Source organism: Chanos chanos, chromosome 2 (genome assembly GCF_902362185.1).
Source record: "Chanos chanos chromosome 2, fChaCha1.1, whole genome shotgun sequence".
NCBI classification, from domain to species: Eukaryota; Metazoa; Chordata; class Actinopteri; order Gonorynchiformes; family Chanidae; genus Chanos; species Chanos chanos.
Window position 1 is genome coordinate 5860120 of NC_044496.1, and position 23652 is coordinate 5883771.

The 23652-nt window shown below is 40.2% G+C and overlaps 2 protein-coding genes across 2 annotated transcripts in view; both read right to left on the reverse strand.

Moving 5' to 3' along the window:
- Positions 1-8300: 8300 nt before the first annotated feature.
- On the reverse strand, positions 8301-18332 carry lpcat2 (lysophosphatidylcholine acyltransferase 2). The gene is made up of 14 exons (XM_030766504.1): positions 18222-18332; positions 17402-17544; positions 16059-16276; positions 15091-15203; positions 14364-14424; positions 13207-13265; positions 12322-12356; positions 11906-11960; positions 11493-11575; positions 11162-11287; positions 10317-10470; positions 9657-9755; positions 8901-9042; positions 8301-8479 (listed from the first exon to the last, which is right to left on the reverse strand). Exons 1-14 carry the CDS (start codon positions 18330-18332, stop codon positions 8301-8303), a joined length of 1578 nt encoding a protein of 525 aa, XP_030622364.1.
- A 1986-nt stretch (positions 18333-20318) lies between these two features.
- The window catches only part of mmp2 (matrix metallopeptidase 2), a 14764-nt gene continuing 11430 nt past the window's right edge, over positions 20319-23652 (reverse strand). The window contains exons 10-13 of the mRNA XM_030794485.1: positions 23612-23652; positions 22223-22382; positions 21810-21919; positions 20319-20774 (exon numbers count right to left, since the gene is read on the reverse strand). The exon at positions 23612-23652 is cut by the window's right edge and continues 96 nt beyond it. Coding sequence (XP_030650345.1) covers positions 20671-20774; positions 21810-21919; positions 22223-22382; positions 23612-23652 — 415 coding nt within the window. The 3' untranslated portion in view covers positions 20319-20670. The remainder of the gene's footprint in view (positions 20775-21809; positions 21920-22222; positions 22383-23611) is intronic.

The following is a 23652-nucleotide window of genomic DNA, read 5'->3' on the forward strand; positions in this document are numbered from 1 at the left end:
AACTAATGCTTAAGCAGGGAAGCAGGTTGCACTGACTGATTTATATGTTCATTAGTATACTTTCTCTCAGGAAGACTGAATTTAGTCGCTATTTCAGGAAGTGGCCATATGAATTTAAGAAAGGTGATCCAAACAAGGACCGCAGTCTCAGGTTTGAGAAACAAACTACCTTAAACAGTGTGTTATGAGCTGAATAACATAATTTGGACCCATTTTTTGTTACCTGCAATTAACAAGTGCATAGAAACTACGAACTGTGTGCGAACTATATATTTATTGCATTATATTGCAATGTCTCTGCTGGCACAAGTTGTTATTTCTGCATTTACATATTTCTATACTTCCTTTATGATGACAATGTGACAATATATATCTGCACAGGATTTAAACTGTACATGTAAATTTGTTGTGCTTATTGTGTAATTTTACAATTAGAATCTTGAGAATCTTTTTAGAATCTACTTGTATCTTTACAATCATCCACATATGTATTGTATCTTCTTCAATTGGTTACGTATTGTATTTTGTGGTGGCGCTCCCTATTAATCCTAGAAATTGATTGGTTTGATAACCTTGTGATGCACCAACGTTGTCCCCAAGGGAAAGTTTATTTTCACATGAACCTGTTTCAGACTGCAAGCCCTTTGAATAACCTTTGACCCTGTGAGTGTTGCAGACACAGATTTGAACCTTTGACAGAAAAAATCCAAACTGGGAAAACCCATGAATAACCGTCACTTGAGAGGAAAGTCAGCAGGACCGCCTCACCACGCAGGAGCTGCTGAGGACCCCTAAGAGCTGGAGGGCAAGTTTTTTGTGAGTGTGTTAATACGTGAGAAAAGGAGACCTGAAAGTTGTGTGCACAGCACCTTACAGGCAGAATCCCATCCACAGTGAAAGAGAGGGAGAGAGAGAGAGAGAGAGAGAGAGAGAGAGAGAGAGAATCTGGCTCATGACAGTTTTTAACTGACTTAAGCATTCTGAGAGGAACTAGTCGGTGCACTCTCACTCCGTCAGGCAGGCTGTCCTGGTTAAGTAAGCCCATTCCCAAGCCTGTGAAATGAGAAGTAATTACATAGACATATTGATGAACTGACAATATCTGAGACTGGAAAATATACTGTTGGTCACAGCGGGTGCCTCTCAGGTCAAATGTGAGTGTTTAAGTTTTACAGTCCCCTTGGTCTTGTGTTAGACATGCTGAAGAGGGCATTTATCTCCTCCCTGTATCTTTCCTTTTGCTTCTCCCCGCAGTCTTGAGGATTCTTTGTCTGACTTGTCCAAATATTTATCTTGGATGTTGATCTCTATTACAATCATCCAAAAAGACCTCGCTAATGAGGTCAGGACAGTGTCCAGTAGCCCTTTTGTACATTAGGATTTCTGTCTTTTTTCGTTTGTTTATTCTGTAATTGGTGCAGACAGTAGCATCTACCATACTTCTACTTCTTCTTCTTCTTCTTCCTCTTCTTCTTCTTCTTCCTCTTCTTCTACTTCTTCCTCTTCTTCTTCTTCTTCTTCCTCTTCTTCTTCTTCTTCTTCGTCTTCTTCTTCTTCTCCTTCCTCTTCTTCTTCCTCCTCTTCTTCTTCTTCTGTTAAAATGAGAGAACAAAAGTGAGATGGGAGAAAAAAGTGGAGAAGGAGAAGGTAAGAGAGGGAGAGCACCAGCAGTGGTCAAGGTTTGACAGAGCATATATCCATTCGTCCCGTTCGCTTGGACGTACATCAGAGGTGATGGACACCCTAAGGCTTTTGGGTTAAAGGTCACTCGTTAGGTGATCTGCCAAGCTGAGAGTCAAATGTTTTGGGGTCTGAGATTTCCATGAGTTTCACTTATTACACCGTGTTCAGTGCCTTTTAGATCCATATCTGAGCCAAGCAGAGACAAAGCGTACCAGGAGACCTGTAATGGCCCCATACTGCGAAAAAGAAGAGAGTTAACTAAATGAAGAGCTCTTAAACCTGCCTGCTGATGGAGAGCCCATGCCTTGTAAATGTAAAAGAGATTAATAGCTTTATCTCTCCTAAATCAACTCATAATTCACCACAGGGCAATTCACTCCTAATGTCGGACAGACTCGCTTATGGTCTGTGGTCAGCTGTTCTTTTGTGTGCTGTAATTACATCAATTACAAATGATCTCTAATGCAACTGATGCAGATAAACCTCTGTATAAGTACACGTTTACTAAATTGCAAATTGCTTTTTTTTTTTAAATTAGGGAAATACCATTTCACCGGTAATTACGAGACACAGAGACAAAGAAGAACGCCCATCTTTGTGTATCCATGTACACGTGTGTGATTACAATAATATATATACATAGGCATTGGAATTGACAATGTGTTAATGTTAATCAGTCAATTAACAGACAGACAGAGAGAAAGAATGCAAAGTGACGTACAGATGGTAAGGTCAGCTGAGTGCGTTCTGTGCATGACTGCGTTATTCTTGAGGAGCATACACACACACTCGCACAAAGTACACTCACAAAGTACACTCACAAAGTACACTCACAAAGTCATTTATCAGACAGCACAGAGAGAACTATTCAGAGACTTCATGCCATGAAAAATGATTTCCAATGAAATGCTGAGATCTCTGTTAGGGAATTAATCTGTCTTTTCAGGTTGTCCAGAGTTGTTGTGAGATGTTTTAATGCCTGGAAGATGAGATGACAAACAGAATGGCATACGACAAAAGTAGTTTTGTTTGTGTGTCTAGAAGCACACATGCCTCACTTGGAAAATGGCGTATTAATTAATGTGTGCGTCACTGAGTGCATGCCTCTCGTATAAAAGACTTGTTGTATGGGACTGAGATGATGTTCACAAGAGCAGTTTATTATGTAGTGGATATGACGGCATATTGTTTTACAGTGCTTTGACAGCGTGACCCTGTAACCTTCGATGTCATTTTGTTTTTCGATTTTTAAACAAACCAATCCTTATCAAATATTTCAGTTCAATTCTTTTTCGTTTTTCAGTTGTCACAGTATTTGTTTCATCTCAAGATTTGTCAAAAAGCTGGTTCTTTAATTTTTTTGGATTGCACTTCAGAGTTGACAGAATAGAATTATATATATACACACCACAGCAGTTTCCTGAGGAAAAAAAAATTCATTCTTGACTTTTGCTGCTCAGATTTATTGTGGTGTTCAGAGACAGTGAAAGCGTCTGGGATTAATAATCCATTTGTTTTACAGAAGTGGTGAAGCAGCCAGTGAATTTGGACATGCCCATCACAAAGCCATTACAATACAACTCAGGAACATTCCTTGTGGGCTTGTTTTGGTTGGATTCACCTTTTATGGATTTTTTGGGGGGTTTTATGTCTTTTTTTGGTGCTACTTTGCCTATTAGGCATTCTTCTTCTTCTTCTACATCTTCTTCTTCTTCTTCTTTTCCTTCTGCAAATCTCTGAGCAGTGCATTTTCAACTGGAGAGCTGGAGAATACCTCTTCAGTTTAAAATGTATAAAACTAAAAACCAAAAACAAAACTTAACTTAAACAAAACTTCACCAACACAAATCTGATGAGCGTCCATAGAGGTCGTGCTATATATTGGCAAATATCTTGAGGATATTGAATCACTAAGGGGTGAGTTTTACCAGTCACTTAACAAAACCATTTCGGTTCTCCAGAGAGAAACAAAGATTGGCCGTTTGTTCTTTTGAAAGTCAAAAGTACTCTTTGTTTTGCCAATGCAACCTTTTGACTGGGATCTCATTCCGCACATCCAGCAGTTGATAGATGTCGCATAAACGTGACAGTTTGAAGTATTTTCTTGTTTTGCTCTGTAATCTATTAGGACGTTGTGTTTTCTACACAGCTGGGACATACCTGGTTTGTTTCCTTTATCTCTGGTACAGCATATAACGGTCTTCCTTCACAGCTAAGCATCCGTGTTCATGACCTGGAGCCGCAGGGAGAGATGGCTGCCCACCAGAAAAAAGATGTCTGGAGGGAAATCACACAGTCTCCCCATGATGGGAGGGAAAAACAGTGATTTTTGGAAAAACAAAAAGTGAGAAATTTGATTAAGGATGGGACTAATTTTTTTTTTCTTTTTTCATCCATGTTGAAACTTCATCTAACAGTTCCTGGATTTAGACATTTCAGACTGTACGATAAATCAAATCAGACATTGTTTCATGTCTTTCTTTCCGTCTTTGTTTTTAAATTTCCCGATTAAAAAAAAAACAAAACAAAAACATTGAGATAATATGCCAAGATGTCTTCCAGAGGTTGGTGAGAGAATGTTCTCTTTGAAGAGAGTGGGCTTTTGTTTAGTCAAGGCTAATGCTGTCCACCCAGGGCCAAGACTCACAAGCCTTTAAAGGGAATTACAGTTTGACACAGGTTGATATGATGTGCTCTAGAACATAATAAAACACTGTGGAGATAAGAGTTTACGAAGTATCGGAGCGTTTTATAAGAGCTCCTGCTGGCTGTGACAGGAAACAAGATGTTACTGATGGATTCACAAACTTTCTGAAGGCATCACATGCAGACACCACTGACAGCCTATTGTGTTGCAAAGCATGAGAACCATGGAGCGTCACTGGGATTTTCTCTGCTGTTGTGCAATGTTTTCGGGGTATTGTATGAGTAAACATGGCTTAGCAGTTTCTCCCCCGCAGAGTGTCCTAAGGTATCACCCTTGGGTTACTGAGTGTCATACTCCAGGAGTCCATGGTATGAGAGTTACGCCTGTTCAAGTTGGAGGCAAACACAATGCCAGGGACACACGCAGAAATGTGTAATGTTTTGACAAGTAGTGCCATGTGACAGCCTGACAAAGATCGGGTCATATTCCTAGAAAGTCATCAGACTCTCTCTCTCTCTCTTTGAGTATGTGAGTGTGCATGTGCGTGCGTGTGCGTGTGTGTTTGTGCACTGGAGACCCAACTGTAATCTGAGAATCAGAATCAGAACCAGAATCACTGTCACTGGCCAAGTAAGTTTGCACATTCAAGAAATTTGACTTGGCAAGTTGCTCACAGTGTAAGCATGAGGATAAGGTTCTGAGATAGGTCTATGGCAGACAGAGTAACTCCGCAATTTACAATGAGTACATGTGTTTCTGTGTGGGTGAATATGTAATGAATATGTACAGACGAGGATATGAATATGTGAAAAAAAAAAAAAAACAATTGATGAGATTTTGGTTGCCTCAGTCGTGTAGATCTCTTTTTGGGTGCAAGAGTTAAAAACGAAAATGAAAATCTGCCAAAATGATTCTTGCTTAAGACTGGGGTTATCAAACTTTATTAAGCATAAAATGAAAGTCAGTGCAAAACAGCAGGCAGTCCCAACTTAGAAGACAGAACAAGTATGTGTGTGTGCGTGTGTGTGTGTGTGTGTGGGTGTCTGTGTGTATGTGTATTTGTGTGTGTGTGTGCGCGTGCGTGTGTGCATGTGTGTGTGTGTTTATGTACGTGGGAGTCTTTTTCAAAGAGCAAGAGAGAGCGAGAGAGAGAGCAAGCTAAAGAGAGACAGACAGAGAGAGAGAAAGGGTTAGAGAGAGAGAGAGAGAGTGAGAGAGAGAGAGAGAGAGAGAGAGAGTGAGAGAGAGAGAGAGAGAGAGAGAGAGAATGTTAAGCATGGTTTTGACATGGTACGCTTGCAGGCGAAAGGTTCGGCTGGTATATGTTGTCTATGGGAGCCTTTGGCAGACGGAATGCGTGACTCCAGGGCCTTGGTGTGATTGCAGCTGTTTGGGCGACCCGTCAATTAGCCATTCATCCTGTCAGCTTTGACCTTTTCTGTCCTGCTTCTGATCTGACTCTTCATTTGTTTCGCCCAGGCCCGGCCAGCAAAGGCCCCACTGGCCACTCCACGTTCCCTGTCAGAGAAATAAAACCTGATTAGTAGCAACTGATTGTCTGCAATTTGACTAGACAGACTTACCTCAGGCTTCTTTCAAATGGATTCAGCAATATCGGTAGCGATGTAGAAAAAATAAATAAATAAATAAATAAAAAGATGTGAAGAGGGAAAGTCAGACAAAAAAAAAAAAAAAGAACCACACACAAGAACGAAATGACTTAATTGATTCCATGCCATCTCATCAATTGTGATTAAAATGAAATGGCCTCATTGTGTTTTAAAAGGTTAAAACAAATTGAAGGTGAAAATCACAGCTGGTGATCACAGTCTGGCAAACAGCAGGCTTTTAATGAAGTAAACTCATCTCCATCACTCACCTGTCAGTGAGAGACGGCAGAAAGAGAACGGCATTCATCTCATTGCTCACCATGGCACGGAAGTATTAGAATTGGCTTAATCTGAGAAATCCCTCTTTTGTTCTTCACTATCTATACTTAAGTAATTCACCCATTTTGCTGTTTAGGCGAGATTATTCACAACTGACTCATTTTCTAAGTCACATCTCAGGTGATGTTTTATAGCAAGACCAGTGTATTTTTTTTGTTAAATAATTTTGTGAGACGATATTGAGTCTGTTCTTGAGTGCTCAGTTTTGGGCCTGTGTACCAGCGGCGCTGGCTGTCAGGGTCCTGTGCCTTTTCTCCTAATAGCCAATTAATGTTATGGGCTCACGCACTTCAAAAGGTGGTGTAAAGCGGATGTTGACCTTTGACCTCCGCTCACTTTGGTCTGTTTAAACTTTTTCAGCTTTTCTTGGGACTCAGATGAGTTACAGTGGGGGACGGGGCACGCTGTCTACTTAACGCTTACTCATGTATTCGTACAAGCCTGACCCATGACACACAGTGGTCCAATTTTGGACACACACACACACACACACACACATGCACACACAAATTACTCACATACACACCCATCTTAACACAGATACACATTGCCTAACATACACACACTTACAACACCCTCAGCGGCCTAGGCTTCTAATCAAACACATCACCGTGGTACACAGAAACAAACACCTCGATTTTGGTGCCAAAGATTAGAGTGTTTTATAGAAGAGTGCTGTCACCTTGTGGAGGTTTGAAGAATGAAAGTATTACACAGATCTACTTTTTAATTCTCTTCAACCACCCACTTCAAATCTCCAGACACTTTCTATTATTATGTCCTAGCACATAAAACAAAACAACACACATTAGTTGCATTTCAAAGGGTTTTACTGCAAAGTAAGCAATGTTTGCTGTGTTAACAAAAATTCCTAATTGAAACCTACAGTGCTAAATAAATAACATCGCAGTTGGCTAATTGAAACCAAACCCCTCTGGTATATGTTGTAGTTTGGTTGTTTGTTTGGATGCCTTTTTGCTCACAAATTGCCCTATTTTCATTGGCTGGTAGGCATTAGTCAACACAAGCCACACAGACAAACTGCTATCTCAGCAACAACACTCCTCAATAGAAATGCAAATACAAAACAAAGGCAAAGCAAAAGCTTTGATAACAGCAAACTTTCAGCGTCTCTGAGCAGAGAAAGTGTGTGTGTGTGTGTGTGTGTGTGTGTGCATGTGTGTGAGAGAGGGAGAGAGAGAGAGAGAGAGAGAGAGAGAGAAAGAGAGAGAGAGAGAGAAAAATTTCAACAGCTACGCTTGAGATAAATAAATGATCACCCTCACAGACTACTGTAGGAAATATTTCACAGCTTTTGGTGACTTTTTCACCTTTTCAAAACCAAAAAGAAATCTTAAAATAAAAAATAAATTCTGCAGAGATTTATCTCAATATCTTATACAAAAACAAATGTTGCAGTGCTTTCTGACACACTGACAGTGGCAGATCGCTGTGAATTTTTTTATTTGTGATAAAAAATAAAAGCATTTTATTAACATCTTCGAAAAAACAAGCTGGACCTGAAACAAACCAAAGCATACAGATAAATCAAAAGATATTTGTGCCCGTTTGGGACAAATAGGCTATTAGCACAGAAGCAACTGTTATACACAGTCCAAAGGCACCTCTGCCATTTCAGCTACAATAGGCGATAAAGTCTCATCCACAAGGGATAATATGAAAGGCAAGCTGATCCTTCTCACTTCCTCTCACCTTTGAATCTAGGCAATATCTCCACTGTCCTTGGCTCCCACCTAGATTCATATGACTTGCCTTTTAATCGTAAACCTCAGCTGAAACCACTGGGCCCCAAGGTGTGGTCACTGTGAAAATACATATCATAGCGTGTTTACTTTGACAGCTGGTATCATGTGATGGGAAGAAGGCGCTTCTGCTACTTTTTATAGAAAAGTTCCGTGACGTCAACTGTCGCCTTAGCAGTTGAAAGGCAGTTTGAATGAATTTAGACCCTTGTTTTTAGTTTGTAAGATTCAGGTTCAGTTCCTGTCTGGAGAGGAGAGTCAGTCATCCTTCTTATCGGACATGCTATCATCTTCATCATTTTCTGCATAGACGAAACAGGAGGAGGACACAGAACTTGACTCCTCCCCCTGGAGTGCCTGGTGACGCTGGAGCTCCAGGTAGGTGGTGAAGAGCTTTGCATACTCCGGATGAGTAAGAGCAAAAGACTTGAACTCGGCTGTAGTGAGAGAGAGAGAGAGAGAGAGAGAGAGAGAGAGTGAGAGAGAGAGAGAGAGAGAGAGGGAGAGAGGGGGACAGAGAGAGAGAGAGTGAGAGAGAGAGAGAGAGAGAGGGAGAGAAGGGGACAGAGAGAGAGTGAGAGAGAGAGAGAAGAGTATAACAGTTGGTAATGTCAGCATTAGCATAGCATGAAGAAAAGTAATGAGTTCAAATTTTTCTACTTCAGTGGTCGTGCAAACTGAGCTGTGCAGAAAAATAAATACTTGACATATCTGATTTGATCATAAATATTTGAAATATTTCCCTCCAAAAATATAACAGTTATAAAAGTGTAACGTGTGCCTGTGGTTTGGTTCTGCTGATATATATATATATATATATATATATATATATATATATTTTTTTTTTTGTGGACGTACAGTAAGTGATATGTCCGGAGTTGTCAGCATCGATCTCTTTGAAGAGTTTGGAGACGTTGAGATCACTCACGCCCAGAGCGGAGCGTATCAGGCCGGTAAACTCCTCGTGTGTGATGCTCTCGTCTTCATCCGTGTCAAACAGCTGCGCCATGAAAAAAGGACAGAGCCATTTCATCTCTGATACACTGGCTCCATCAATCTATCACACAGGTGTCAGGGACATTTGTCGAGTACAGACATTTCTTTCAGTATTATCTGTATTATCTTTGTTACCAGTCGATCAACTGATCTGTAGTCATATTCTCATGCTAACCTTACAGATCAGTGACAAAAATAGCTGAGTCAATCAATTTTCAGTCTAGAAGAGCGAGATATCCCGCACAGATGTCTGAACTCACAGTGTAAAGTTGCAAGTCTACTCTACTGACCTTGACTGCCAAGATTACAATCCAAATCAACTGTCTGTTTCGCTCTACTCTGAAAACCATGCTCACCGAGTAATTACTAATTTGTATGGTTCCAAATCTTTTCCCCAACATGTTCTAAAAAGACTGCAGACATGTCAAACATGAATTTGGCAATTAACATGTTTATTTTCCTCACATCCTTGCGGTGTTTTATAACAACCCTTAGTATATTGTCAGAACGAGGGCTATATATTTTTTTTTCTTAGCAGTTCCCAGTCAACAGCAGAGCTTTCTGTTATCTCTAATGATAGTTGGACGTGTAAAAGCGTATGATGTCCGTTTATAATACCTTAAAGACCATCTGAATGACCTCTTCTGTGTTAGCCGGCCGACACAGAACCGTTACGCCGATAACATACTCTCTGAAATCAATGGTCCCGTCCCCATTCTGCAGAGACCGACAGGAAACAGAGTTTAGCAAACCAACCATGTAGCAGCACATCAGATTCTACAAAGCTAAAGGAAGATTGGTATCAGCTGAGGTTTGATGTTTTGGAAGACTGTCAAGTCCTGGCATTTGGAGAAACTCAGTCTGTTACTGAGTACTTAACATTTAGGACTAAACATTTTATAGTTGCAAACTTCAAACCTGGCACCATTTTAACTGAACTAAGAACATTCATTCAGCTTGATGAGTAAGCCATACTAACAAATGTCAGACTGGACCAAAAAAAAAATCCTTGATGATTTAAAGCTAATTTAATATAAATCAGGATAGAGCAGTCATTTCTGTTGATGTGGTTTCAAAAGTAGTGCAAGCCAAGTCAGCTGATTTGATTAGCAGAGAAGGCATGAGATTAACTTCATAGAAATACACACACACAACCACACACGCACACGCACGCTTAAACACACACACGCACATGCACACACACACATGCACACATGCACACACAGGCACACACACACACAAGCATAAATATGCACCCACACACACATGCAAACAGACCCTGTCAAAAAGAGCAAACAGCTCCTGTAGGGCTGGGTTGATGGGTAGTTTCAGAAAGTTGGCGAACTCCTCAATGCTGATTCGACCTCCTTTACAGGAACTGGCCATGCCGGCAAAACTCTCCAGCTCTTTTCTTACGTTGTCCCATTTCAGACTGTTTCACAAAGACGACAGCAGGTCATCACCATTTACAAACCCACCCTGACTTTTCCTCAGTAAAGTACTCAGCCTGCCTGTATTACTGCCAAATGTAAGACTACCGTCTAGTGTATCTCCAGTTACTGTATGTCTGTACATGCAAGGCACACACAGCTTCTCTCAGGTTGACATAAGTGTCTAATTACAAGGCAAGGATAAAGACAGAGGATGTGGCTTCTTGTGTTCGTCACATATATTGAGTAACTGAAGAATAATATCTTCTTGTTTAGTCTAACTACCTGCTCTGCTATATGAATACGATACAGATCAGCAATATTAAAAAGGTCTCTCTCAGGTTTCCTGTAATTCCTATGGTATGGGACAGTAATACTAGAGAAGCATTTCATCTTTCAGTGTCAGGCTGCATAAACGTGAGGTAGAACAGTCATATTATATTACAGTTACATTATGTTATAGTGATCTGAGAATCATATTCAAGTTTCCTCCTATATGTCTCTGATAAAGAGTTGTAATAGCACATATTATTAGACTGATATTACCACATTCTTATTTCCGGCATTTTATGCATTCTCAATCCTGTTTCCTGCTCTATAGATGTGATACAGCATAGAAGACTAAGGGCAGAATGATTCTGCTCTTTTTCAGCTTTCATGCTGAATAAATGCGGTAAGATAACTGGGACTTACTCCAGTTTCTTGCTGATCTTGGTAAACTCCACAAGCCCCGTCTCCATGGGCAGGGTCAGCTCCCCCGCAGAGATCATCAGACGACAGTCCTCATATGTGTGATCAGTCACTGGGATGCCCAGTGCTCTGACAGCACAACACACACACACACACAGAAAATGACAGAGAAAATGATCAACCATGGGTGATGTGTAAGGTGCCCTAATAACAACAACAACAACTAAAAAATAAATAAATAAATAAATAAATAAATAAATAAATAAATAAATAATAATAATAATAATAATAATAATGATAATAATAATAAAAAGGATTTTTTTTCCAGTCTTACTGAGCCATTACATTCCGTACTGACTGGGCAAACAGGATGGGGTTTTTCTTCTCTGCCTCGGAAGGGACCTGAGGAGGCAGAAACTGTAACACACACACACGCACACACACACACGCACACACACACATGCATACACGCATACAGACGCACGCACGCACACATAACATTATCAAAAGAAAAAAACAAAAACACGTCTTTGATTATGTAACCAAAAAAAAAAAAAATGTAACAGGAACCCATGCCCAGTAAATCTGTTAAATTGGCTCATACTGAGAGGTATGAGGGAACCAATCACAGTGTATGTTACTCATAACAGACATATCTGCAGAAAGACTCACTACTGATTGGCATTCACTCAAAAATCTTTATAAAGGTTATGTTTAGATGAGAGGAAGATAGAGGGGTCTTCTAACCTCAATCTCCACAGTAGTGTAGAGCTGACACAGTGTAAGAAGCAGTGTAGTCTTCCTGAAACAGCAAAGGGAGAAAAAAAAAAAGTTAGATTACCACCAGAGAACATTCTAGCATTCAGTTCACATCCATACTACTCATTGAAAGATGCAACAGCTTACACATTTGTCGACCACAAACCCATGCATGAACTTCCTAATCTTGCACAAGGATCTGTGAGTCAGCGGCATCAGTGTTTAGAGAAGAAACAGAGATAACGATCTGACCAAGCAACATTAATTTGAATTTTACGTCAATGCGACTGCATAGCCACAGAAAACCTGTGAGATTTGAGAGCACAGTAATAAAGCGAATTTATGCTAGTATTTTGTAACGGTCATAGACTAATGACAGCAACGAATAAGCATGAGGGACTTACAGTGCTGGGCCTTGCCATGTCCATGTTACTGTGTCCTTTGAAAACAAACAAGCAAACAAAAAAAACCAAACAGTATTTTTAAGTGTTCTGTAGGAATTGTTTTCACTCAAATCCACATGAGTATATGTCACAGAAAGTGCTTTTACTAAATATGTTCCCAGCTCGAACACGCTCACGTCGACCGGCACCAGCTTGTGAACTTTCAATGGTCAAACTTCAAGGCTGTTTGTGCATGTATGTGGGAGTGTGCATAGCCAGAGAGAGACAGTGAGGGAGAGAGACAGAGACAGACAGACAGAGTGAAACAGAGAAAGAGAGAGGGAGAGAAAGAGAGAGAGAGAGAGAGAAAGAAAGAAAGAAAGAAAGAAACTTATTGCCAAACAAAAAGAGACTTGACACAGATTAGCAGTGACAGCATCACAAAAGCAAAATAAAAAAGACTAATATTTAAGTTAAGTTTCAGCGATTGCACACACACACTGTGAACAGTGAGCAGTGAATTTGTCCTCTGCATTTAACCCATCCAACACACCAGTAGTGAACACACACCAGACGCAGGAGCAGTGGGCAGCCTCCTTGGTGAGCGCCCGGGGAGCATTGGGGTTACGTGCCTTGCTGAAGGGCACACAGCCGGGGATGTTGGGCCTGGGAATCGAGCCGGCAACCCTCCAGTCACAAGCCCGGTTCTCTACTTTTTAGACCACGACTGTCCCAATATGACTAATATCTCATACTGCAGACAGAAAACCACTTCTCTAAGGAAATACTATTTCCCATTGCTCAATGTTAAAAAAAAAAGTGGGCCGCTGCAGCAGTCTCTGTGCTGAGTAGATTAAAAATGAAGTCAGATGATGCACAACATGACAGAAGAGCTGTGATACTGACCAGTTTATTTGGGTATTTGATGAGAACTGGCTGAACTGGTACACCAGGAATAAAGGCACCTATCAAGAGATTAACAAATGCCACATACATCAAAGTGAGTGCTCTCTCTGCACCTTTCAACGCACCCACGCATACACGCGTGCATGCAGACACACACACACACGCACACACACACATACACACACACACACACACGCACGCACACACACGCATACACAGAGTAACATTTGGCTTTCCAGTAAACTCAGCTAAGTGTGCAGCGTCAGTGGGTTTAGTCATCTGACCTGAAAGTCAGTCACATTGACTAAATAATGTCCCAGATCATTAATAAAGCATGATATCCTTCAGGTAATCAATACAATTTTACCTTAACACAGGTATTATTGAGCTTACATTCATATGAACAAGGATTACAAAATGTGGAGCACTTGGGAGCTACTTTCCACCAAATTTAAGACCCCAATATTTCAAAGTTACAGTTTTTTCTGCTGTGCACCCATTAATAAGAGTTTAGAAATCACTCCTTAACAATGACAACAAAGACATGTGCAGATCCAAATTCATGTGGAGAGCAGAATAAACTCGCACAGAATAAACTAGCACCGCTCAATGAACTCTCAGAGAGTTAAACTGGATCCAGTATTAACACTTTAAGAATAAAAATGGGTCTAGTTCAACTTAGTTAAAAAGTTCATTTCCCTTTGTTGATTTTACTGTGAACATACAGGGCAGATTCAGTGAGAGAAAAACCTTAGTCGTGCTAATGTTTGTGCTGAGCTGTGCAGAGAGTATGATGAAGTGTGTTCCAGCACAGAAAGAATACTCTCTCTCTCTCTATACACACACATACACACACACATACAAAACAAAACAAACAAAAAAACCCATAAAAGCCCCATTCACTGTGGCGGCAGCTTTCTCTTATGTCGATTTGCATTAGGAAAATGATATTCCAGACTCTAAAGCAACATGTTACTACTGTGACCACGTCTACAACATCACACTCACATTAAAATTAGTTTAGATACAAACAGTCAAAAAAAAAATCTTATATCGCATTGGTTTGGTAAATTTTATACGTGTATTAGAGTATTATCTGACTGCTTTGAGGCGTAGGAGATCTCAGATCTGTACACGTTTTACAGGAAAATAAATACCTTGTTTGAAAGTGATAAGACATGATCTGTTTGTGCACGTGCCCTCTGGGAATATCAGCACCTGTAGTATTATAAAAGCACCAAACATAAACAAATAAACATGAATTAGTTTTAAAGTTCGTTTCCCGCAATAACAGACCGAAAAAATCTAAAACGCTAACGCATTTCAATGATGCTATTTAAACTCACTTATTTACGTTTTAACGACAGATTTACATTTAAATATTTTATGCTGCTAATTTTAAAACCATGGACACAGCTTGTAATTTAGAGGAATGACATTCTGAGATCATGTGAATTATTCAATTTATGCGAGCGCTATTTTAAACAACTTTTACAAGATTTATTTCTAGTATCATATGCAGTAGTCTGCAGTCAAACACGTGAACGTAAGAAAAAAAAAAAAAGAACCCTTTCAGTCAGACGAACTAGGGAAGTCACCAAAGTGCTTTCCAGCTTTCAGAATGTCTGACTGTCAGCACTCGAGTTTTTCCTGTTTTTTTTTTGTTTTTTTTTTTTTGACAGGATCGGAAATTCAAGGGCCAGACTTCAGGAGATGACATTTACAACGTGTATGTGATGTCAGTTAAAAATGCCTCTTAAAACTGCGTGCAAAAGGAACCTGCTCAAACCGTATCCTCTAACATCTGTGTGTGTGTGTGTGTGTGTCTGCGTGTGTGTGTGTTTGTGTGTGTGCGTGTAGAACAGAGTTATTCTTTTCACATACCTGTGGCCATTGGCCCTTAGAAGTGGCCCGATTCTCAATCTCAATGATGGTATTTTTACGGGAATCCGGATCTGTCCTGGAGACCAGAACAGGCTGAAGACATTGCAGAAACCCTCGAAGCAAAAAAAAAAAAAAAAAACACACACAAAATTTAAAACGTGAACATACGTGCAGACTCACAGAATGTAAATCTCTGTGATCGCACACACACACACACTGTGAACAGTGAGCAGTGAGTTTGTCCTCTGCATTTAACCCATCCAACACACCAGTAGTGAATGCACACACCAGATGCAGGAACAGTGGGCGGCATTCCTTGCGCCTGGGGGGCATTGCGGTTAAGTGCCTTGCCCAAGGGCACACAGCCGTTGAACCGGCAACCCTTCGGTTACAAGCCAGTTCGCTAACCACGGCTGCCCCTGTGGTCTAGAGGTTACACAAACCTAAAGCATAGTGAAAACCAAAGCAAACACCCAAACACAATCCTCACTAACTCTGAAAACTTTCAATTAGATACTGCTAAGGCTATAAATCTACAGAACAGTTCAAGTGATAACACCGTCACTTAACATAGCAACTGAGAGGACACTAAGAAAATATCTGCAAACATTAACTACACTTAGAATGCCTGTTTTAGTTTAGAACCTATTTACACTCAAGCCTCTTTTAGTGAAGAGCAGATTTTTTTAAAACCTCTCTCTCTGAAGTCCATGTTCTAGCATGCCTGACTCAGAAGGTCAAGCTCCTGTTAAAGCTTTAAGAGCACAGTCAGACTTACAGGTTTTGAGAAAGAAATTGAGAGGTCGACTAGGAGACTATGAGGGATTTTGTTCAAAAACGGTATGAGCAGGGGCACCGGTCCTCGGTCAGTGTTTAAAGACAATCTAACAGCGGTCGAACTGAATGTTGATATAGGGGAAAATCTACTCCGAGAGGCAGAGGTAGAGCAGAATTCGCCTGTCACTCACTGCCAAATATGGGCGTGGCCAAGGTCTCTGAGCGAGACACGGTGGAGGGCAGGCCCGAAACGATGCATGCGATGGCATCAAAGTAGCTGGAGTGAGGTGCCACGGCAAGGATGGGCGCTTCCGCACTGCTGGCTTGCTGTCCCTTGACCACCACACGGAAACCCATGGCCCAAAAGTACAGCCGACCCAGGGCAGCGAGCATAGTCCGACACATGAAGCTGTGTAGGGGAGAGGCAACGAGACAGTTAGGTTTCCTGCAAGTGACTGGTCGACCTTTACACTGCTCCACAGTAAATGCTTTTGAAGTGGCTCTGTTTCTGTACAGAAACTTAAATGACGTCATCATTAGAAAACTGAAACTGGACCACACACCCGCATATAACACCACAAGTAACGCGGTTATTTTTTTTTTCCGTTTTTTATTTCTTTAGTTTTTGTTTCTTTGTCTTTCTTTGATTCTATTGTGTACAACAAACAATCAGAAAACGGAACTTTTATAGGAAGTGATACTCCACAACCATGGAAGACAAGGAGGCTTTGAAATTTGTACTGATGGTATGGCATGAGTTCCTTCTAAGATATGTAAAACAAACCAACCAACCAACCAACAAACAGACAAACACATGTATGTTCATATAACATAAGGACTGTGGATAATGTTCAAATAATGTTAGATCATTAATCCCAATAAGAGTCAGTCAAAAACATACAAGCATATGGCTGGGGGGGAACAGCTCTGAACCTGATTACTACAGACCCAATTCTACAATTGTTCTGACATTGATGCCTCTATCAGATGAAGCAAGCGGACACACTGCAGGAAACTGAAGTTTTATTATCTTTCTAATCAGAGCGGGCAGGAAAATACATTCCCCCAACCCAACCCCCTATTTTCCTGCTCAAGATAAGAAATGATTAACCCAGATCAAACTGAGTCATTATAAGGACAGAACGGTTTCTCTTTTAGTACCTTGCATTAACGGTTTCGCAATGACGGGGTTATAGAATAAGTAAACTCTAGTACAGGGATCTGAGCCTTTTTACTGATTATTTTTAACACCTATGTTTCAGCAGAGTGTGAGGAGCTCCTGGATTCAAACATGTGACAGATGCATTTGAATGAATGTCTATTAACATACGCTGAGCAGAGGTATCTAGTTAATATTTAGTTATTGATTCATCAATATTAACTAAGAAGCTGGGGGAAAACAAACATGTGTTTATCCCTTCATATTATCCATTGCTTTGGTGCCTGCTCACTACATTAATTCATAAAATAGGGATGAGAGAGAGAGAGAGAGAGAGAGAGAGAGAATATAACTTGTGACTTGTAAAGAGTTTACCGTCGCCATCCGGTCATAGGCTCCACATCACCTTTGAGAGGCCGTCTAAACGTTGCTATGGCAGCCACTGGCCATGTAATCAACACTACAGTCAGCATGAGGATGGTACGCAGTGGCACAAGAACAATTCCTAGCAGAAAGCACTGAAGAAGAATGTGAAAGAGAGAGAGAGAGAAAGACAGACACAGAGAGAGAGAGAGAATGATTGGTGGTCAGGTTTATGAGATCCAGCGATAAATCTTACTATGGCGTGATATGTTTAGACAGCTCACATGTGAACTTCCAATTTCCACATTGGGAATTTTTCACACGTAAAATTACAATTTTCGCGTGTATTTCTGAACGGGCTTCGAAATGAATTTCTTAATGAAATGATTTAATGTGACATCAGTATACGTTATCGAAGAGGTACATTTATACACAGATAAGCCATTTAGAGCAACTTGTGTGTACAGAGACATTTAACGGTAACCTGGTCATTGAAACAGGCATAGGCATACTGATATGTCAGGACTACCTGTAACCGAGGTTGGAACACTGTGTACTAAGTACTAGGGGGGAAAGAAACAGTGATACAATTCTGGTCATTGTTGTTATTGTGTACTGCCAAAATTTTACAATGGCGAGTTGATGCTGCTAGATTTAATCGGATTAGATTAACATTCAAGTAAACAGTTACCTGTTCTAATTAGAGCCAGTGAACCAAGAGAGTTGTAGTTGTTTTTGTTTTGTTTTACAATTTAACTCTAGATAAACGGAGTATGGCGGAAATAGCGGCACTACACAATGTAAATTTATGCGGTTAAAATAAAATACTCACTTTAATTTTGTCAACCTTGGACAACTTGATGTTATGAACGAACGGGTTAAGTACTGCCGGGAGAAGCAGAGACTGCTGTCTCGGTAAAGCGAACACCCTTTGCGGCGGCATCCTTACAGCTCATCACAGGACATCAATGGGTTGCAGTCTGAATGCTTTCCACTATATCCTTACAACATAGTTTGCATCATTTTAACCACACATGTCCTGCTGTGTGTTACACATAGGAACGTGTTAACCGCTGAGATATCGCCCCACCTCCACGGAACCTAATCCTCTTTTATGCCGCAGTAATACTGAGAGCACATGGTGACCTCTCGATCAGAACTACTATTGTGTACTTGCTTGAGGGCGCGTAAAGACGTATTTCGCATTTTAGTTTAATACGACTAATAAAATCATGCATGGAGGTAAGTCGCCTTTGGCCCGCTTCACTCACGAACGCCTGGTGAGTAAATCAATTATCCAGGCAATATCTGAGCGACTCCTTTTTCTTCCAGTTGGGGGCACTAGTAACTTGCGTATCGGTTTACATTTCTCATACACTGTCCTTCAGGAAGAGACATAGTTTACATGTATGAAACGACGATGAACTTCTCCGCCGGACAGATGTCCGATCTTTCGGCTATCTTTCTATGTTTCGGTCCAACTCTGCTTAACGCTAATTATCTGCCTGGACGACTCCTTTCACCCTCAGGAGGAAAGGGTCTTGCGGAGAAAAAAACCCGCCATATATTAAATCCTGTACAGAGTGCGGTCGGCCAACATGTAGAGTTCCCTGCACGTGTTCCCTAAATATAGGGAGAGCTACACATATACATAGATGTTACATAATTCAGACATGACGTAGTTCAAGTGTAACCAGAAGGCATGTCCCGTGATCCTGTCCTGCGTTTTCAAAGGTAAAATAGTGGTCATTACTCCAGCATTTGATCAAACTTTCCAGTTAGGTCATCAGGTGTGTGGGCATAGTCACTCTAAATTTTGGATACTTTCAGGTCCCTTTTCTTTTTTATCTTTTTGTGATTACAGAATTATTTAGATTTAGCAGTGCATGATTAAGGAAACAAAGAATTTAGTAAATAAAGGGTTTTGTTTACTGAGGCCTCAGGACAAACAAAGTTTGAAATCGGACGGTATCGTAGCCTAATTGGTATTAATTAGTGTTATCGAAAATAAAAATTCATTTCAAAATAAAGCTATTTTGTATTTGAAGCGGGAGGAGGAACAAAAGAAGACTGATTAGGAGAAATGTAAATATAAGATTCTTTGCAGATGCGTTTTTGATATATTCTGAGATGGATTAAATAGAGTGTCAGTTCTTTCTGAGTGGAGTTCCCTTTTAATCTTTATTTTCAAAACAAAATATAGTGACAAAGTGCATAAAGCAAATTAAAAAAAACACACACATAAAAATTTATATTGTAAAAATCAATAAAGCAAATATAATAGTACAAATGATTATTCAACAATAATTTCATGGTACTTTCTTAGCAATACTCAATCATGGAACAAAGTCCAATACGGTCAACAGGCAGCCCGTGCCTTTAATCTCTCTGTACCATGGTGGAAACGGAGACAGAATCAGATACAGACAAAAGAAAAAAAAAAAAAGCTTTGTGCTTTGACTGTTATTCAGTCTCTTTGATAAGACGCACATTAATGAACAATTATTAAAGAATTTGTCTTTATGAAATGTATTACAGTACACATCACTTTGGACTGACAACATTTACAGAGGGAAAAAAAAAAAAAAAAAAAAAAAGAAAGATCCACAAGACAAAACACCAAACTGTTTCTTGTTTTTACCAAATGACATCTGAAAGATTGTCATTTTTGACCTTGTTTTGCTGTTATTACTGTTGTTTTTTTAATGCCACATTTCAAATACAGAGCTTTTAGGCAACAATATTTTCCAACATTCTACATTGTTTTTTCCCTTATCCAAATATTTTTTGAGAGAATGGCATTGGCATTAAAGAGATATATTACACTGAAATACCAGCTGCGTTAGGGTACAGTTGAGGGACATACCTGATGTCATAGTGATTTTGATACTACACAAGAGGGCGTTTTTATTTTCTACACAAGGGAAAGAGATATTGTAAAATGCCTTCAGCTTTTCAATTAGACAGCATATATCACACACGACTACAATACAAACTTATTTTAGGAGTCTCCTAGTCGCCTTCGCTTGACGTTTAGAAGGGGTCCCAGAGTGTTATGTTTATGACTTGGCCTCTCAGGCTAACTAAAGGGAGGTTACACTTTTTTTCAATGGTAGGAACAGTCTAATGACTGTGAGTGTTGTTGCTGGGATTGCCATGGTAACCTGGACCGAGGTTCCCGTGGCAACGTTGGCGAGAAGAAGGAGTTGGCCCGAGGTCAAAGGTCATCACAGAATGCCAGCGGTTGTGTGAGTGTGTGTGTGTGTGTGTTCCACCAGTGCCTAGCAACGAAGCCAGTCTGTTTTCACGTCTCCCACCTTTACGACCTTCAGACTATTGTCATCCATTTTCAGGTAGTGTGAATCTTTGAAGAAGTAGCTGTAACCTGTAAAACAGATTAACGGGGTCAAAATGCAAATGTATGGAAAAACTCAAAACTCCTTGCTGAGCTATTTTATTTTTGATTTAAACAAACACATCCTCAAATTCCTAAAATGTGGCAAGTTACTCTCTAAGAGAGCTTAGCAGTGCATATAACACTATAGACTGACACATCAAAATAATACATCTAAAATATACATGTTTCCAAAAGCATTTGTAACTACCCTCTGCTGTTTAACACTATACAGAATGTGTGTACTTATGTAAAAGAAAAGGTACACGTATACATAGGCAGCCTTTATACAGAGAGACCTAGAGAAAGTCAATAAAATTATATGAGTACAAATTGTTGCCAGAATTATCTTAATTTAGATAGAAAGCCTTCATTTTGAGAGTAAAGCTGTTTTCTGAATCATATTGCAACAAGCAATATCCCAAGGAGGTGTGTATGCTAAGGAGAAGAGAGGAGAGGAGAGGAGAGGAGAGGAGAGGAGAGGAGAGGAGAGGAGAGAGCTATGAACCAGGTCACTTCATGACTAAAAAACACTAAATCAGGCATGAGGGAAGAGTTCTCCGAAGCCCCACACTGGCAAATTCCCAGCACACAGAGGCACCTTTGAGGATCAGCACAGACTTGCTCTATTTAATGTTGCAGAAGGGGTGTGTGTGTGTGTGTGTGTGTGTGTGTACACACGTGTGTGTGTGTGTGTGTGTGTAAATGATTACTGCTGTAAAACAGTTGGGAAAACTGCTCTACAGCACTCCTTGAGAGATCAACAACTCTAGATTAGCTTGTCTGTCTCTGCGTTCTTTCTTGTGCTTTCTTCTCTGAGGACTTTTATTTCATCGGGCTATTAAACAAGTCTGCACTGAGACAAAAAATTTCACTACTTGCAATGCTTTTGTTGTTGCTGAGCACATAGTGCCAAATGTAATGGGAGTTGGGAGAGTTTCTTAAGGAATTCTCTAGAAACGTCCAAACTGACCCATACCTTACACTCCCTCCAACATCCCATAAACCCTCATTTCATTCACTTACCATTTCCACTCAGACTAAAAGCACTGTCCAGGTCATCAGGTAGTCCACTCCAGGAGTCAGCAATAAGCTTAGGGAAACCAGGATCCATCTTTCTCTTAGCCTCGTTATACCTAGAAAGGTGTTTCAACTTATCAGCGCATAGTTTATGTATTCTGCAAGCACATACTTGATTTTCTCTAACTTTGCAATTTCATCTGAAGAACTGTCAACAGAAAAAAGTCCGCAGAAAAAAAAAAATACTGCTACAGGGACGGTTTATGATGTAAAAGCAATTTTGCATGAATCTCTCTTGGTTTTTTAAAAGCACCAAAGGGTAACCCTTTTTTTTCCAAAGTCTTTATGACTGAAGATCAAGTCTAATATTGAGTTAAAAAAGCAACTGTTAATGGAGAAGATTTCCTATCTGGGCCTACCTCCAGAACTTGTCACCAGCGAACAGATAAGTCTTTTTGCTCTTGCCGAAGGAGAAAGCAGCATCTATGCGCCGGAGGTCAGAAGGCAAACCCATGGAGGAGATCCTCTTTGGATAGCCTCTCTCCAGCGTGCTAGCAGAGTAGATCCACATCTCGTCGCCTGAGAAAGACATGCAGGAGAACACAGATAGACAGAGAGACATTAATAAAACTTTTCATTCATATTTGAGACAGTCAGCACTCCAGCAGTGAATGGTTGAGTAACTCAGAGCTACAGTACACGAAGTAATGGCAGGCAGCTCTGAAATTCTTATAGGAATAGCATTGCAGTTACACAATTTGACATAATCCGTTTCTGAAATGCACATTGTCACTGACACAGAACTGACTCTGTTGTTAAATGCACAATATATATTTGTGTTTGTATTTCAATTTTTCCACACCACCACAACAAATGAAACTCACTCCGTTAATTAATAAAATTGTGACATATCCCCTCCCAACAAAACACTGAAGGCAAAAATACATAAATTCATTTCGTCTGGAGATGTCACGACCTCAATAAGCAGTAAGGAATGAGCTCATTGCCTTATAATTTGATGACTCAGACATATATCATTCTCAATGCCAAGTTGTAAATCTCTCTAAAGAGGAGCAATGTGCAATAGAAGCATTCTCTCAGCTCAGGTCTTGGGAGAAAGAGAGAGGAATAGGATTCAGTCACGTATTAGCAACGCAAGGCATGTATTATTATTATTACAACCCGCAAAATACATAAACCATTCGGCTTGGAGAGAGAGAGCACATTCTGACGGCGGAGTTAGACACTTTCCTCTGGGCTAATGGAACGCGGTATATTCTGATGGGAAAGCCATGCTTGCATTGATGGCAATTGCTTTAGCAAGCTAACTGAGTGACGCCACTTTTGCTACTGAACAGATGGGAAGACCATTAAAAGTGACAATGGATACTGTGACTGCTACAAGTAATAACTCAGATTACTGTGAAATTTTGTAATCTATAGGATATCTAATGTATATATCACACAAGTATGTGAGAAAACTAGAAAACTAAGTAGCAACCAGTGTAGCTCAAAGTTTTCAGTTGAATTCCAGGAGACATACTGCTATAGCCCATAGACATATCACATCTGATAGAATACTGTCTTATGCTCTACCACTTTCTTCTGTTTGCTTTTTTCCCCCTCTGTCTCCGAACAGTATGTTTTTATTTGATTAGCATTTCATGCATTTGCTTTCTTTCACACTGTAAAATTTACCATGTATATATCTTAAGACATAAGATTCATATTCCCATCTTAACTGGGCGGAGCACCTTTCCTGTCGCATTAGTCGATTCAATCTAATCAATCAGTTAGTGAGACAATACCTGCAAAGAACACAGTCTTCTCTTCCAGAGGATTCTCATAG

Coding starts and splice junctions, on each gene's coding strand:
- lpcat2 (XM_030766504.1), bottom strand. CDS start 18,332: ATGCCGCCGCAAAGGGTGTTCGCTTTACCGAGACAGCAGTCTCTGCTT. Junction 13,266..14,363: donor TCTTATCACTTTCAAACAAG/GTATTTATTTTC, acceptor ATCTCTTGATAG/GTGCCTTTATTCCTGGTGTA. Junction 8,480..8,900: donor CTCCGGACATATCACTTACT/GTACGTCCACAA, acceptor CTCTCACTACAG/CCGAGTTCAAGTCTTTTGCT.